Source organism: Sander lucioperca, chromosome 18, assembly GCF_008315115.2.
Source record: "Sander lucioperca isolate FBNREF2018 chromosome 18, SLUC_FBN_1.2, whole genome shotgun sequence".
Classification (NCBI taxonomy): domain Eukaryota; kingdom Metazoa; phylum Chordata; class Actinopteri; order Perciformes; family Percidae; genus Sander; species Sander lucioperca.
In genome coordinates, this window is record NC_050190.1 from 2878760 (window position 1) to 2895674 (window position 16915).

Consider the following 16915-nt stretch of genomic DNA (forward strand, 5'->3'; position numbering starts at 1 on the left):
TGGCCTCGTGCCCTTTTAAAAAAAATACAGTTTGTGGTTTAAACTGATATTTACATGAATGATTTACCTGAATGCCGCTTTAAAGTACTTCAGTCACGCCACGGAAGGACTGACATCAAAATCTAACGAGCCAGACTCGGAGTGGAACGTGAATGTAAGTGATCCTTGGGCACTGAATGTAGCCGTGTATGTCACCATCAAAGATCATTACATGTATTTAATTTACATTATTATTATTGATCATACATGTAAAAGAGAGGATGATTTGATTTGAAATTCAGTGTTTGATCCTAATTTGTACATGATGATATTGTGTATGATCAGAACAGAAACAAAGTGTGTAAAGCTGAAATTTTTTTGTGAACTCTTATTTATGGAATGTATGACTACCATTTGTGATTGATTGACAAACTGTTTGCCGTGATTTGTGGCTGTGTGTTTGCTGTATCGCTGGGCCAATGGTGGCACCCCTGCCCAAAGTTGCTGACCCCTGATATGTCACAAAACAATTATAAAAAGTCATAGTATAGTATGCCATAAGAAATGTCATTTAAAAAAAGTCATAGTATGTCGCAGAACTGTCATATAAAACCCATAGTATAGTAGTATCTCTGTATCGATTAACAAAGAACACACAGATTCACCATTTTCTGTCAAAAAATCTTGTCTTCTTTAAGAATAATTTTATGTCATGCATAACTTACGCTGTTCGAGTTGGCACCGTAGAACATGGGTTAGACAACAACAAAGACTCATTTTTTAAAAATAGTTTGTGGTTTAAACTGTATGTACATGAATACCGCTTTAAAGCACTTCAGTTACGCAGCGGAAGGAGTTTGAGTAGTACTTGAAGTGATCCTTGGGCATTGAATGTAGTGCACAACGTGCACAATGAAAGATCATCATATGTATGTAATTAACATTGTTATTATTATTGATCATAATTGTAAAAGAGTAGCCTATACTCAGCGTTTGATCCTAATTTGTATATAATCTCATCCTTGCACTCAGAACAGAAACAAAATACATAAATTGTGTAAAGTTGGATTTATTTTGTGAACTGTCATTTATGGAATGTATAGATTGTAAATTTTCAATTGACAATAAATTGTGTGTGTAGTGTGTAGAGACACAGCTAAGATAGAGCTGATGGTTTGACCGGCAAAAACTTCTACAAGATCTGAAATATGAATGTGTGTTGTGCACAAACAGAAATATTTTCAGCATCAGATTTAGGTGTGTGTGTGTGTGTGTGTGTGTGTGTGTGTGTGTTGCATGCATGCACAAGCTACAGTACAGACACCAGAAAAAAAAGGATAGTGATTATTTAGCAGTGGCAGGATAATCTGGCACTAAGGTTGAATTTACATTGGCAGAGAAGTGGCGCGGGTCACGTCTTAACATCCAAAAAGGACATCAATTATGCATTTGCGGTATAAATCCAATATTCCGAGGATTAACTCTTTCCGTTTCAAAGCAAACCCGAACTGGGACGGTTCTCTTCCGAGAGAACAGCGGTGCGGTTACGAGGACGTAGTCAAAAACACCACGGCAAACAAGCCCCAAACTTGAGGCTTTAAACATGCGAGAAGACAATAGGACATGAGCCAATGGTTCCTCGTGTCCATAAAGCCAAAAACAACTAAACGAGCCAATGCTCGTGCGTTGTCCATTCGGGAAAGTGCGCAAATTACACAAAGAACATTGACGGTTCTGTCGTGTTTGCTTGGTTTGCGATGTTCGCTGCCTGCACTAGGGTAGGCTACAAGTGACCGCCTACTGCAGGTGTGATAGTAGTTAGTTTAAACTGGCCAATAGGAGTTGTGTCCTAAAATAATTGCAAATAATGAGATCTGGTCTACTGTACTTTAATATACTACATAAAGGGCACTTGCTTTAAAAAGTAGATTGAATAAACATCCTTATGGTTGCAAATTTTACTTTCTTTGCAGCCAAACACACTACAATTTTACAAAGTTACATTGAATGTAAATTTGGCATGTTAGCTTGTTTAGCTACACGCTGATGTTAGCACATCATGTTAGCTTTTCTCTTGAATTACAGCTACGGCCGACAGACCGTTACGGTGCTGACACGCTAATGTGAGTACATCGACGTGCGTACAATAACCAAACTAATGTTTAGCGTGTAATTTTTAGCGTGGTAGTATCCTAAAATGCATACAGTTAGCATAGTTATATTAATAATATGCCTACATTTGGTATGTTTGCTTTAGTCTACAGCTAAGGCGGACAGGACTTCATTGAATAGCTTTTAAAGGGGTCTTTAAATCTACGACTATACATCGTAGTTACATACAGTAAATCGGCACTGGGTTAATTTGACTTATGCCGGTGCCGAGCAATTTATGTTAGGAATGTAACATATGTACAGTAAAAAGGTTGATATATTTACACAATAACTTTTAATACCTTAAAAAAGGGCAGTCAACTCGTGTAGTGTATTGAATTAAATTTGACTTTTTTTCCAAGTGTTAAAGAGGATTTGTGCCACATATCCTACTGTGTAAATCCAGCCTTAGTTTAACCAGACGAACAAGAAGAAAGCTCACGTTAACAGTCATTTTGTTTAAAGGCCACAAACAGCTGATTCTTGACTCCACTGAAACTTGTAGTTTGTACAAAGAGTAGAAAAATCCTGGATAAACAGGCACCATTAACACACAAATACAAGTAGTAGTGAAGGAGAAAAACACCCCAGTGTGATAGAAAACACCGCCCTTTTTTTTCTTTAGCTATATGACTAACATCCCTTATGGAAATGGACCACATGCAACTTTTTTGTTAGTCATTGCAGATTGTAGATGGCTTGTTCTGGATGTTATACCGAGGTGAAAAAAGAGATACAAATACTGTATATCAAAAAAGAGCTCAAACTGACTGGCAGAGGTCCAATTCACATTCACAAAGAAATATTAATGCACGTAAAATATACATTCGATCAAAAACGTTGAAACGTTTTCAAAGACTAAAAACACTTTACCTCACAACAGCGCTTTCTGCTTTTTTTTTATTTATTTTTTTATAATTTTTTGTTTGTTTCCTTTTCTCGATCTCTGGGGGATGGAAAGCCATGAAAGGTTCAATCTCAGTTAGTCTCTTTCAGGCCAGTCACCCCTCTAAGGCGGTTTCCATGACGACTCGATCGGTGACGATGTAGTCTGTCAGTTCTGCCGACAGACCTGTCTCCCCCGTATCCATTGACCACTGATGGATGTACCTGTGAGGAAAGTTATTAAAGTTATTTAGCAGAGGTGAAGAAAATCAGTATATGTACTTAAGTACTGTCATTAAGGACCAGTTTTACATACCGAGAGTATTTCCACTTTTTCTCCAACATCTTTATTGTCAAAACTGGCCTCGCAGCACATATTTCCACATCACATCTTAATATTCTTGGACAATTATGTACAATAATTACTTGGTGCAATATCTCATTATTCACTGCTGCTAATTATATTCTCACTGTACTTATTCATGTTTGTACTGTATTTATGTACAAACAAATACATACACTATATGTACACTGCACTACAGTAGAATTTGTACAATCCATTGTTTTAGAAACACTTTTAAACCTGATTTACTTTAACCTAATCTCACTTTACTTCTTAATGTTTTTATTTCTTACTGTACCTGTGTTAGAATTTATTGACTCGCTCTTTCCTTACTCTTTTTTACCTTGAATTTGACTGTGAGCAACTGCAACTCAACAATTTCCCGGAGGGGATCAATAAAGTATTCCGATTCTGATTTAGACATGATAAGCTAAAATCAAGCATAAAATTTTGTATTTTCTTTATTTTCCGTTCCTTCCTTCATTACTTTTTCTTATAACTTATTTCATTTTCTCTCCCTCATTTCCTTTTCCCTCCCCATCGCTTCATCCTCTTACCTTCCTTTAGGCTGCATTTGACCAAATCAGGCGTCACGGCCTGATTTGGTGCTCGTTTGAATGCGGGTAGCGCATTTAGGCTGCGGCAGTGGGGACCACAGGGGATGCCGAGAGAACAGCAGTGTGGTTAATGAGGATGTAATCAAAAACACTGCAGCAAACGAGCCCAAAACGGTACCTCGTGTCCGTAAAGCCGAGAACAACTAAACGAGCCGGTTTTGGACAGATGCTCGTGCGTGTGTAATCCATTCGGGAAAGTGCACTAATTACACAAAGAACGCTGACAGTTCCGTCACGTTCGGTTGGTGAAATGAGGCAGACAAAACTTCTAATAAGCAAAACTGAACCTAAACAAACCAAATGTAAAAATGCATATCCACATTTATTTCCTTTATTTAGGTAAAGGCTCTTTGTCAAAGTGAACAACAGTTTGAGTGAATCGTCAGTGTAACAAAAAGGGAATGTTTACTACAAGTATTCTACTCTTTATATCCTTATATATACTTATATACTTAAAGTGCTCATATTATGCGCATTTTCAGGTTCATTATTGTATTTAGAGGTTGTAACAGGATAGGTTTACATGGTTTAATTTTCAAAAAACACCATATTTTTGTTGTACTACACATTGCTGCAGATCCTCTTTTCACCCTGTGTGTTGAGCTCTCTGTTTTAGCTACAGAGTGAGACATCTCACTTCTGTTCCATCTTTGTTGGGAGTCGCACATGCACAGTACCTAGGTAAGGACTACTAGCCAGTCAGAAGCAGAGCAGCTGCTTCTGCTTCCGTGCTAGTAGCTAGGCGAGCATTATAACGTGTGTTACAAACGTGCGTCTGGGCTACAATAGAGCTGTTTGGAGCAGTTTGTGAACAGTGTTTTCTGTTGGAGATGGTAAGTCCCTTTGGGGTGGACTTTGGGCTTTTTCACTTTGTAAACCATGTAAAACATGCACAAAATATATATATGACAGGAAAGTGAAAAAGTAATACTTAATATGAGCACTTTAAAGTTGAATACATCTGTAAAAGATAGTTTCCAATGTTCACTAGGTAGTGAACCTGCAGTAGGTGGTCACAGGGCCTCAGTGCAGGTGCACTGAGGCCCTGTGACCACCTACTGCAGGTGTGAGGTCATCCTCTTCCCTTCCTTTAGGCTGAATTCGTACCAAATCGGGTGTTGCGGCGAAAACGGCAGTTCCCTTATTCATTTGAATGTCGGTAGTGCGTTTAGGCTGCGGCGGTTGAACAGTTGAAACAGAATCAACTTTTTTTTATGATCAATTTTTTATTGTTTTATATTTTTTTAAACGTACAGAACAAAACACAATTGAACAGGAACAACAACCCTCTCCCACCTCCCACCCTCTGCGGTCTCGAGGAAAACAAAAACAAGCAAATAAACAAAAACAAAAACAGAACCTTGCCTAGTCACTCTCCTCTAATTCTTGTGATGCTGAGGTCATTAGGACTAATACTTGTGCTGCTGCATTTTTCCATGGGTCTTAGTTGATGATTTGGCTTTGTTAATCCTTGCTGTAGAGAGCTCAAGCATAACTATGTCTAGAAAATACGCCAACCACTGTTTTATACAAAGCGAGGGGGGGGGGGGAAGAGCCAGCGCTGAGCTATCATTTTCTTGGTCGTGGTTGATCCGGCTAGCCAAATTTTCTTCTGTCTCCCAAGTAGGTGTAATTTAGTCATCATTAAGTAACAAAACAATCGGGTCAGTAGGAATTCCACATCCTATCACATCAGATATTATTGATGTTGTTTTATCCCAGAACTCATGCACCTGTTCACACTCCCAGACCATGTGCAGGAAAGTTCCAGTTTGTTCAGGTTGGCAGAACGTGCAATAGGGAGTAGGGATGACTTTAGAAACATATCTCTTCTGAGGAATCAATGGCATATGTTGAAGTGGATCTGCTGGTGATTTGGGTTCTTGGAACAGTGGGAAATGTTGTCCCAAACTGTCTCCCAATTAATTACGTTCCCCTCCGGGCTCAGCTCTCGCTCCCATTTCTTTACTATTGCGAGTTCTCCTATGGATACTTGCATCAGTTTAGCATAAATCCTGGACACTACTCCTCTCACAGGAGAATCAACAAGCCATTTAATGATTGGGTGCATCTCAAGACTGTTCTCCCATGGTACTCCATAACATTTTAGGGCTTATCTTAAGCAAAGATAAAGGAAGGGTGTCCTAGGGACCTCAAAGCTAGTTCTCAGGTCTTCAAAACTTAACATACCTTCATCATTGAATAGCTGGTCTAGAGTATAAATACCTCTGTCACTCCACTGGTTATAAACAAAAGGTTTGTTACCAGACATTAAGTGTGTGCCAAATTGGGGGTGTTCAAATGCCACTTATTGGTGTAGTGTAGTTGCTCCTCCACCTGTTTAAAGTTGGTCAATGTGTTGGTGATAATAGGGCCATAGGCTAGCATACACGTTTTTGGACACACACCTGTAAAGGCAAGGTCTTGCAGTCTTAGACTTCCAGTGAGGTTTTGCTCTATTTCGATTGGACTGTAGATAAGGGGTCCATCCACACTCTGAGGGCCCGTAGCTGAAAGGCTCTGTGGTACTTTACGGTTGGGGAGGGCCAGGCCTCCCATGTACGTTGCAGGGTAGAGTAGTTTAGCCTAGGTTGTTTATTATTCCAAATATACTGCCGAATTACGGTATCAAGTTTCTTCCAGAAATGTATTGGTGGGGGTAAGGGGATCATTGTACTTAAGAAATTCACACAAGGAACTATGTTCCTTTTAACAACAGCAATCCTGGACCGTAGCGATGCCGGCAGCGCAGACCAATTGGCCAGGATCCCTTTGAACACTACTTAGTATAGTTTCATAGTTGTCCTGGACAACTCGCTGTAACGGTGCGTGAATGGTGATGCCCAAATATGTAATTTTGCTTTGGGTTGGTATTGTATCACTAATAGCTGATGTCACCTGTCTGTTGTTCAACAGAAGATTAGATTTATTCCAATTGATTTTATAGCCAGAGATTGAGCCAAATTCGTTAAAGATCTTAATTTTTGGAACAGAGTCCTCAAGATCAGATATGTACAGCAAAATAACGACACTGAGTTGTTATTGGATTTAATCTGGACATTACATATTTTATTTTGCCTTATGGCTTGGGCTCAAGAGGTTCAAGAGAGATCGCAAATAGCATGGGAGATAGCGGGCATCCCTGTCTTGAGCCCCGCGCGATGGGGAATGGCTGTGAATGCAGGCCATTGGTTGAGACTATGGCTGTGGGATTCGCATAAAAAGTACGTACCATGTCAATGAATTTGGCTCCCAAACCAAGCCTCTCCATTACTTGCCACAAGTAGTTCCACTCTAGGCGACTGCCATAACAGTGATAGTGATAAAACTGCTGCCGTTGTTGGAAGGTTTTTGGCTTCTTCTATTACATGGAGTAATCTGCGTATATTGTCTGCAGCTTGACGCTTTAGTATAAACCCTGATTAGTCGGGATGGACTAGCTTCTCAATGAAACGTTCTAGGCGTAGTGCCAAGACTAAATAAAGCTTAATATCAGTCCCAATGAGGCTGATGTAGTTCGAGCACTCCGTAGGATCTTTCCCCTTTTTGTGTATGACCGAAATTAGTGCAGTGTTGGTTTGTTGATGGCCGAGGTTAAAGTTTGTAAAATGATAGGTCCTAGGTTCCAGTCAAAGTACTGTAGTAAAAGTTCTGATGAAATTCCATCCAACCCCACCAATCCCGGTGTTTTCCCTTTCTTAGCTGTTTTTAACGCTGATTTGAGTTCCTCTAACGTAATAGGTTGACCCAGTTCTTCTGCCTCCTCTGGGTCGAGAAGAGGCAGGTTTAGTTCTTTCAGGAACTTTTGGCACTGTGTCGGATCCGGATTGCAAGAGGATTCATACAACTTTGAATAAAAGGATTGGAAAGTGGCAGTGATATCTTTAGGATTCGTTGAGATACCTCGGTCCGTGCGGATGCTGTTGATAGCAGCTCTGGACTCGCTTTGTTTTAATTTCAGAGCTAGCAATTTGCTTGGTTTACAACCATTAAAATAGTAATTTTGCCTCACTCTGTGCATTATGAATTCAGCTCTCCTTTTTAGCAAATCATTTAGCTCTGCTCGATTTTTGACTAAAAGAGTATATGTAGATTTAGAAAAACACGTCTTTAGAGACTGCTCTAACGATTTACAATGTTCTTCCAACTCCGCAATCCTTGCCTCTCTCTTTTTCTTCAAATTTGCCGCAAAGGAAGATGTGAAATCTCTAACAAATCCTTAAGTGGCTTGCCAGATGTACGCCAGGTCCGAAACTGAGTCAGTATTGATTGATATAAACTCCGCCAGTTTGGCTATAAACTCTGTATCAAAATCTGTGTTTTGGAGAAGGGAATTATTAAATTGCCACCTTCTACATCTTTCTCCTAACATATCACAATGGAATGTTTATCAGCACCTTGTGATCAGACAGGATTGCTGGTTCTATTGCTATCGTGTGGAACATTGCCTTAATTTCACTGGAGCACAAAAAAATAATCAATGCAGGAGTGGGTGAGGTGACGTGTGGAAAAGAAGGTGTAATCCTTGCTAGTAGCATGCATCCTCCATATATCTGTAAGATATATCGGACAACTGCATTGAACATGTCCGATATGTGTTTTTGGGCTTTCGTGTGGTTGACGACTGATTTAAATCTACTAGATTTAAATCAGTCAATCAATCTACTAGATTTAATTCATGTCTCCCCCTATAATTATAATTATATGAATATTCATTCATTGAGAGAGAGCAATTCATTGGTTATACCGAAACAAAGGCTATTTTTAGGATTGAAAGTTCAGCCATCTTCAAAATGTACACATATATATGTCTCAAGTACCCTACCGGAATTCACTGATAAATTTGTAGCAAGGGGCACAGTGTGGTGAAAACACAAAAAATAAAATAAATCCCCTAGCCCTCCGAGACCGCAGATCCCCTTCCCTCTGCCAGATACGTGGCCGCATCAAACGTAGCTCGCACAAAAACTCCAGCTCAAAACTGCCCCTCCTGTCTAAAGTCACAGGTTAACTGAAACAGGTTTAATGCTTTCCTATGTTTTAACATAGGAAAGCATTAGACCTGTTTCATGTTTACATGAACAATGTTACAAAAAAAAACAACAACCTAAAACTAAGTCCCAACCATCTATTAAGTTCTGAAATGTATGTATGAAAAACAAATCAGCCATGTAGGAGTAGTAGACAAAGATTATAAAATGCAGTCTAATCCAATGCTCCTTATAACTCGGCTCCCAAGCTCAAACATTATAGTTTCTGAAAATTGAATTGAATTTCTGAAATAGGCTGTGTGGGAAACAAACCATTCAAGAGTAGTAAATATAGATTATAAGATAAGTGTTTATCATGTTCATTCAGTCTAATCAAATATTTATCCCCAGCTTGACTCCCAAACTCACTCACCACGTTCCAACCAGCTACCAGTTTCTGGAGTAGGAAATGTAAAAGTGAGCAGTCCATGTCCAAACTTATATGCAGTGTCCTTGGGTCAAACTTGCACAGTGTTCCAGATACGCTAATCCACAGTCGTCGGGTCCGCCCGCTCAGGCTCACCGCACCGGACAAGAGGTCCCTCCGGGCCTGATGGCAGCTCCCGGTCCGGTCGCGAAGCGCCCCATGCGGGTGCCACGTCCCCCTCCTCCATATCCAGATCCTGACAGAGCCTGTCCACTTCCTCGGGTGTAGTGAATGTGAGCGTTCTCCCTCCGTGGTTTACTCTCAGAGTAAAGAAAGTTTGGGATGCCTTTAGCATGCAGCTTGCGCTGAGATCCTTTAAATTCCTGGCGCCGTTGGATGGTGAAAGTGCTGTAGTCAGGCTTAAAGCGCCACAGGAAAACTGCCTGACGGTCCTGGTATCTCAGACACCTGAGAATCAACGTGCACAACGCTGCACCCTTGCCGTAGATTCTGTGTGCCCTGTCAATTTCGATTGTAGCCCTGTTCCGTAAGGAGGGGATCCATTTTGGCAACTGGTTTTGCAAAAATCCAACTGGGTCATCTTTTTTGCTGCCCTCTTTCAGTCCAAGCACATTGTTTCTTCTCGATCTGTCTTCCAGTTCAGCCAACTTCAACTTAAATTTCCTCTGGTCATTAATGCAGGCTTTCACCGTGTTTCTCATCTGTCTGCTTTTCTTCTGCGCCTCGTCTAGTTGCTGTATTAGGTCTTTTACTGTAGTTCCCTGCCCTCAAGCTCTGTCCTGTGTTGTAGCGAGGTGTCAGTTTCTGCTAACTGCAATGCGGACTGCTGATTGAAGCCCGCTTTGTTGCTTTTCCAGGACCCTGGTCATAACCTGCTCCACGCGTAGATCCGCGTTAGCATCAGAATCTCCGCTAGCCGTCGCCATGTTAGCAGAGTTGGCAGAGTTCTGTGCTCGGTTAAATGGCAGCGAGGCCTGCTTTTTCGCTCCTGCAGGCATTCCACTAAGTTACCATGGTGACAAATGAAACGATTGACATTGAATAAAAAAGAATAGACCTGGTTTTCAATGAAAATGCGGAGATGGGGTGAGGAGCTTTAGCCTCGAGCAGCCATGCGATTCGTCGGTCACGTGATCTCTCAACAGGATCAACTTTTGGAGAAACGCAATATGACATCATGCCGTGATTACGTGACCTACCTGATAGGTTTGGTATTTGTGCATGCAGGTGTTCGAATGTATATCATCTATTCTAAGGAGCTTCTATGGACGGGTCAGTTTTAAGGTGATATTGTCTCACAGAAATACCTAGCTTAGAATGTGTGAATCTATTATGAGTTTCTTCACACAGAGGAATTGGAGCCTGGAATGTGAGACTATTAGAAGAATCTTCCATAAAAGGTGTAGTTTGAAAGCAACTGTTCCACTAAAACAGATAGCTTTGACTGTGTGAGGACAAAAAAAAGAGTTTAAAAAGGATCCATTTGATGTTCACGTTAGTCACCCTTGGGCAGACGCTTTCGTATGCTCACGGTTGTCTCATTGTCATGAGAGTTTGTTCACTGTTTGAATAAAGCTGCATTTGATTTGAAGTCATCAACCGATAACACTACCGGTGATCAGACAAAACAACGGAGACACAAATGGGCCATTTAAAGGACACTCCCAGACCGTCTCACAACACCGCGCTAATCGCTGCAATGCCTGATTTGATGTGAATGCAACCTTATACCTACCCGTTTCTTTCCTTCCTCCTCCTTCCTTTCATCTGTCCTAATTTATTTCCTTTAGAAGAAGACTCAGGGTTCCTGGCACAACTTCACCTATAGTACTTCCAAGGTGCATGGAGAGAGGAAAGAAGTCTAAAGAGGTCAACACTTGTTGCACAAGCCAAAGTGCTGCTGGAGTTTTGACCTCTTCTAATTTCTTTGCTTGCTACTTTTCTTCCGTCTTTTTCTTCCCTTCTTACAACTGTACTTATTTCTTTCATTCTGTCCTCCCTCCTTTCTTTACCCTCTGCTATCTTTCCCCCCCTCTTTTCTTTACCCTATGCCATCTTTTTCTACCTCCTTTCTTTACCCTCTGCAATCTTTTTCCCCCTTTTCTTTACCCTCTGCTAACTTTTTCTTCCTCCTTCTTTACCCTCTGCTATCTTTTTCCCACTCTTTTCTTTACCCTGTGTTATCTTTTTCTTTTCTGCCTGCCATGAGTTTTTACCACATACAGAAACTCTTCTCCTCTTCACTGATACATGAAAGATAGTTGAATACCTTTTACATTTTAATCAAGGGAAATTCAAGGGAAAATAATTAAACAAAAACTCCCTGGTGGCATTACAACTTTGACTGAACTAGAGCGTCTGAGTTTTCTCCTCTACTGCTGTAACTTACTCATTGCTGTCCATGTGAATTGAAGGTGAGGACTGGGACTGGGGGGGCGCAGCCTGCAGGTGTCTGTTCAGGGTCGGGGCTTCGGCGGGTCCATGCGGAGGCACGGCGGTCTGGCCGGCGGCCGTGTGCTCTGGGGCCATCTGCGGGTGAGATGGGGGAGGAGGGTACTGGTACTGGTGCTGGTCCGAGTATGTGTCGGAGCTGGGCGAGGACGACGCCTGACTGCCGCTGCTGGACGTGCTGGCGTCCAGCATCTCCAGGAGGAGGTCGTACACCAGCACCACGTTCTTCCTCTTCATGGTGGACAGATGGTCCATGCCTTTGTTACTGCAGAGACAGGGAAGACAGAGGGAAGTACATGTTGCAGATTTAACAAAAAGTCTCACAAATTTTTTGAGTGAGTTGTGGTTGTTATTTCAAGGTTTTGACTTTACTTGAGTATCAGGATAGTCTTGCATTGTCAGACCTATCTCCACAGCGCTGTGAAGTAAGGTCTGGCTAAACCACAACAAATGCATTCTGGGATAAGAAAAAAAAAACGCTCTGGGTTGTTTGGATTTATTTAAACTAGGGCTGTCAAATGATTCATTTTTTAAAATCGCGATTAATCGCTGAATTTCTATAGTTAATCGCGATTATTTGCATGTTTTATCACATGATTAAAATTCTATTATTTTGCATTTCAGAACTGTTTTTAAGTACATATTAACAATGGAAAGCAATTCTTGATTTTGTATCTTGATTGGGAATCAAAGTTACTTTATGAATTTGACTTTAAGATTTGTATTTATTTATTTACTGTAAACAAAAGAAAAATGTGTGAATCTGTCATTATTGCACAATTCCTCCAAGTACCTAACTAAAAAACAAAAAATCCATATCCTTACCAGAGTTAGTTGCCACCCATTTCGCAAGAGCTGTAGACATTTTTTTGGATTTGGTTTCATCCACAGGTCGGCAAGTAGCACTCCAAAATAGTGCTTTGCCTGAGTGGGTAGCATGCTAGTGGGTAGCATCAACCTGAGTCACGTTAATTAGCTCGTAGGTGGTAACTCAAGCTTGACGTGCTTCGGTGATATTTTAATTCGGCTTTACACAATGTGCATATGGCTTTCGACTTGTCTACTGAGCCGTCCGGGAGTTTTGGAAAATAAAAAGCGCCATTCAGAATATTGTTGCTACTGTCTTTCTCCATCATGCCTGCAGCCTGCAGCAGGAGGAAGTATGGCAGCTTGATGATAAGTAACAGTGCGACAAAGGGTCAAAATAGTAGCCTGTTAGGCACGATGCAAAGCCGAGTGAAGTGTAAAATAAATTAATAAATGCTGGCATGTGATTAAAAAAAAATTAACGTGTATGCTCGGCCCTTAATCGCATTGCCATTAACGGCACTAAACTCCGGACGTGTTGTTGTTCGTGTTGTTGTTTCCCGCAGTGAAGGTATTTTTTCATTTGATTTTGTCCGTTATGGCCTCAGAATGATAGCCCTTCGGGCTCACAGAAGCTTCTAAATCCCATTGGATAATAATTTAAAAAAATGTTGTCATTTGTCCATTTAACTCCTCTTTTTTGTATAGTTACATGTAACGTGTCAAATTTTGAATTATTGTTTAATTGTCAGCTTTCTCAATTTCTTATATAAAAAGCACTGTATGAAAATGATACAGGTTTTATTATCATCACTATCAACTAACTTGTTTTTATTTTCCTCCTTGGAAAGGCTCTCAATCACCTTTACTCCATCATTTAAGAACTGCAAAATCAAGTCATCTGGTAAAGTGTCTGAAAGTGTACTGTCTGTGTGTGCTTATTCAAACCTGTTGAGGATTAATGTGTTTGTAAGAGTGTACTATAAATAAGGCCAGACATAAAGTTGGCTAGCGTCTAAATGTCTCAGAGCACGTGTGCTTTTCCGATCGTCTCCTCCGGATTCGGGCTGCGGTTTCCTGCGGTCTCTGGCTGTACCTGACGTGGCGGATGTGGGAGAGCAGCATGGTGAGGTGTCCAAGGCGCAGAGTCTGCTCCTGGGTTGACAGGCCCAGTTTGGAAATGGCCCAGACCAGAGCGTCGATCACCGAGTCCAGCAGACGCAGCAGCTTGTTCCTGCTCTCCAGCTCCTCGGCCGTCTGAGGGGAGCTCGTCACTACATCTGCAACACACAGCACACACACACATAGTTCATTTTTACTTCGGAGATAGACTGATCATCTGCCAAAGAATCGGGCCAATATTGACTGGGCTGTATGGAAAAATCCAATATCGCAATATATTTGACAGAATTCATCAATGTAGACTATTGGTGTTTTTGCAAAATATAAACAACGAAAATGTTATGGCAGTTTGACCAATAACTGGTTGGAAGCCAGATATCTCAACAAAGTATCTGATGAACCAACAAACCTCACCGCTCAGCTTATATCCCCATCTTTTACAATTACTTGCAGCAGGGGGAAAATTAAATAAACAGTTGAAACGGTAGTCTTTATTTTTTACAAATATTAGGCTTCGCGTGCAACTTTGAATAAAACGGTTAACAGGATATTCTGATCCACAAAAACTGTTCAACTGGTAGCTACCTCCTTTGATTAAACACTGGATTAATCAAAGTACACACAGTATTTTTGATACTCTGAGGTCAACAGTACCCATAACCTTAAATGGTGCTCGCTGACATTTGTTGTCTGCATAATGTACCTAAAAAGCTGTGGACATTGTGCATGTGATGGGAATGAAAATCAAAAAGATTATATATGGCACCGAAACCCAATCCGTGTTTCGATTTGTGTTGTAACATTTACACAACCAAAAGCCAAATACATGTTAATTCTTTAATAAAACACTAATTACTGTTGGAACGGAGCAGTGTGTTTAGGCTCTTAAACAAAGAGCATGTGACCTCCAAGACAAAGGAAGCACATGTGGCCTAACAAATGGCCTCAAACAAAGAAAAGGCCTTCACGTAATTCTCAAAGCCTGAAAACTTTGCACTTCCATGAGAAAGAGTTCTCAAAATGGCTGGAAGTACGTCACCGCCAAGAACACTGTTTTCCAATTGGACAGCGGACCCTGAACGCAGCATGGGTCTGAAGCTAGGTGACGAAAGCTATGAGTATCCGCCACCCAGTCCTCCAGGCTTTTTCGCTTGCAACCTGTTGTTACGACACAATGTTGTACGAGAATAACTAGCATCATGCGCTGGTCGAGTGAGCAGTCTGTGATACAAAGGAATCCGACTGGGACACTGACCAAACCTGCAGAGAGGGTAATCTGTACCTCCCCAATTCCCAACACCACCACTTGTAAACATCTGGCTCATCAAAGAACCCGAATGACATCATGATGGACATTCCAGATGTAAAACTATAGATCACCCAGTCCACTCACCACACAGGACAGACTGAGCAGTTAAGCCACAACCTTCCATCTGTCCAAATACATAAATCTTAAAATTCTTCATGTTCTCTCTGACTTTTCAAACTCAATTTCACTTCTTTCGCAATTTGTTCTTTTTTTTCAGCCCAGCTGCAGGGTAGCAGAGTCAACAGAGGGAGCAAGAGTCTGGCAGAGGATGGTGCATGCGTCTGTTAGGGAGGAACTTTGTTAAACTCTGCAGGGACGCCCAGAGAGGTCGGTCACCTCCGTGAGTCCTGTACAGCGGATGCTGCTGCCGCTGCTGAGTGAGGACAGCATGACTGCTAGGAACACGTGACGTGAAAGCTTGCGCAGCAATAAAGTCTTCACTCCAAAATCTTCTTCAAACAAGCCAAACGTTCTGCCAATCCAACTTCTTTGGGAGGATCACCTGCACTTTCAATGAAACCACATCCAAAGACTTGTGCAGTGCAACCCTGGAGCACAATACTTTTTATTGCTAGTTTCTCAATGCATGACTTAAACTAACCTTTGACACATCTCCGCTTAATTATAACAGTGTATATATTTGATGTTTCTGAATCAGATTTGTACAAAAATAAAACACTATGATAGACATTCTTAGCTATTTACTAAATCCTGGGAATATGAATGCTTTGTATCAACGTATCCATTCTGCATGGTCATTTAAAGTTGCTGTAATGCCATCTACGGGCAAAATGCCATCAACTTCTGCAGGACTGCCTGAAGATGATGATTGCTTGTTTCATGTAAATTTGGTTGCAATTGCACAACACATTAAATAATAGTGTGTTGTATTACTATACATAGTGTTATTACTATAACACTATACTATGACTTTTTCCGATATGCAATTACTTTTGTATGATTTTTTTACGACTTACTTCACTATGACTTTTTAAAAAAGTGATAAAAAAAAGTCAGTGATTTGTTGTATAGTGGCATGTTCTTCAACACTTTCTTTGACATAAAAAGAAATGTTAAAAAATGACCTTTTTGACATACTATGACTTTTTCGACATAAATTTTATGACTTTTTTTAAAATCACTTTTTTGGACTTGCTATGCTTCAGGATGCTCACGATTTTAATACCAGGTCAAAACAGGGCCTCTCTCTACATATCTATATGTTTGTCTTTCTCTGTCTGCTGTCATGAAAGTGGCGCAGGGTTAGGGTTAGATAGGCAAAACATTTGAACCATCATTTCTTACTCTTTATTTTGTATTTTACATCCCTTTCCTACTTTTTTTTAGCCATTTATACTGCTTCAGCTGCTTTTTTAATGCTCTATCAAGTCTTACTTATGGATTCATACTTAATTCAAGCTTTAAAATGCTCCACATCTTTCATCATTGGGAATTTTATACAACTTGTAAATTATTTTCGTGCTTTATGAAAATACTGAATACAGCTGATTGAGATTTTCCAATTTGACCCACCCAACTCATTCATTACTCTTTTAGTTACTTGTTCATCCAAATGTAAGCCAGTAATTCAGTTTAGCATCAGCTTTTACAAAAACTTCCATACCATATTGGTATTATTCAGACACTTAATAACGGTTTCTGAATGTGTCCTGCCTTCAATTCTCCGGGTGAGCTGGTCAAAATCTGCACGACTTGTGACGTCACAAGCCGAAACGAGCTGGCTAACCGCAACCATTAGCTCGTAGCGTTAGCGCTAATGCTAACGCCAGCATGCTACCTCGTTCTCAATAGCAAAGCACTGCTACAACACAC

At 40.7% G+C, this 16915-nt stretch overlaps 1 protein-coding gene and 1 long non-coding RNA gene across 5 annotated transcripts in view; both read right to left on the bottom strand.

The window, feature by feature from the left end:
• Window positions 1–1028: 1028 nt before the first annotated feature.
• LOC116036818 overlaps window positions 1029–16915 on the bottom strand; it is a 397754-nt gene continuing 381867 nt past the window's right edge. Inside the window, exon 2 of the long non-coding RNA XR_004101723.2 lies at window positions 1029–2237. This is a non-coding gene — a long non-coding RNA (uncharacterized LOC116036818). The remainder of the gene's footprint in view (window positions 2238–16915) is intronic.
• Window positions 1033–16915, bottom strand: part of esr2b (estrogen receptor 2b) — a 59987-nt gene continuing 44104 nt past the window's right edge. For all 4 annotated transcript variants that reach the window (XM_031280483.2, XM_035994511.1, XM_035994509.1 and 1 more), the window contains 3 exons: window positions 13748–13931; window positions 11783–12109; window positions 1033–3240 (listed from right to left, as the gene is read on the bottom strand). In XM_031280483.2, coding sequence (XP_031136343.2) covers window positions 3132–3240; window positions 11783–12109; window positions 13748–13931 — 620 coding nt within the window. In that variant the 3' untranslated portion in view covers window positions 1033–3131. The remainder of the gene's footprint in view (window positions 3241–11782; window positions 12110–13747; window positions 13932–16915) is intronic.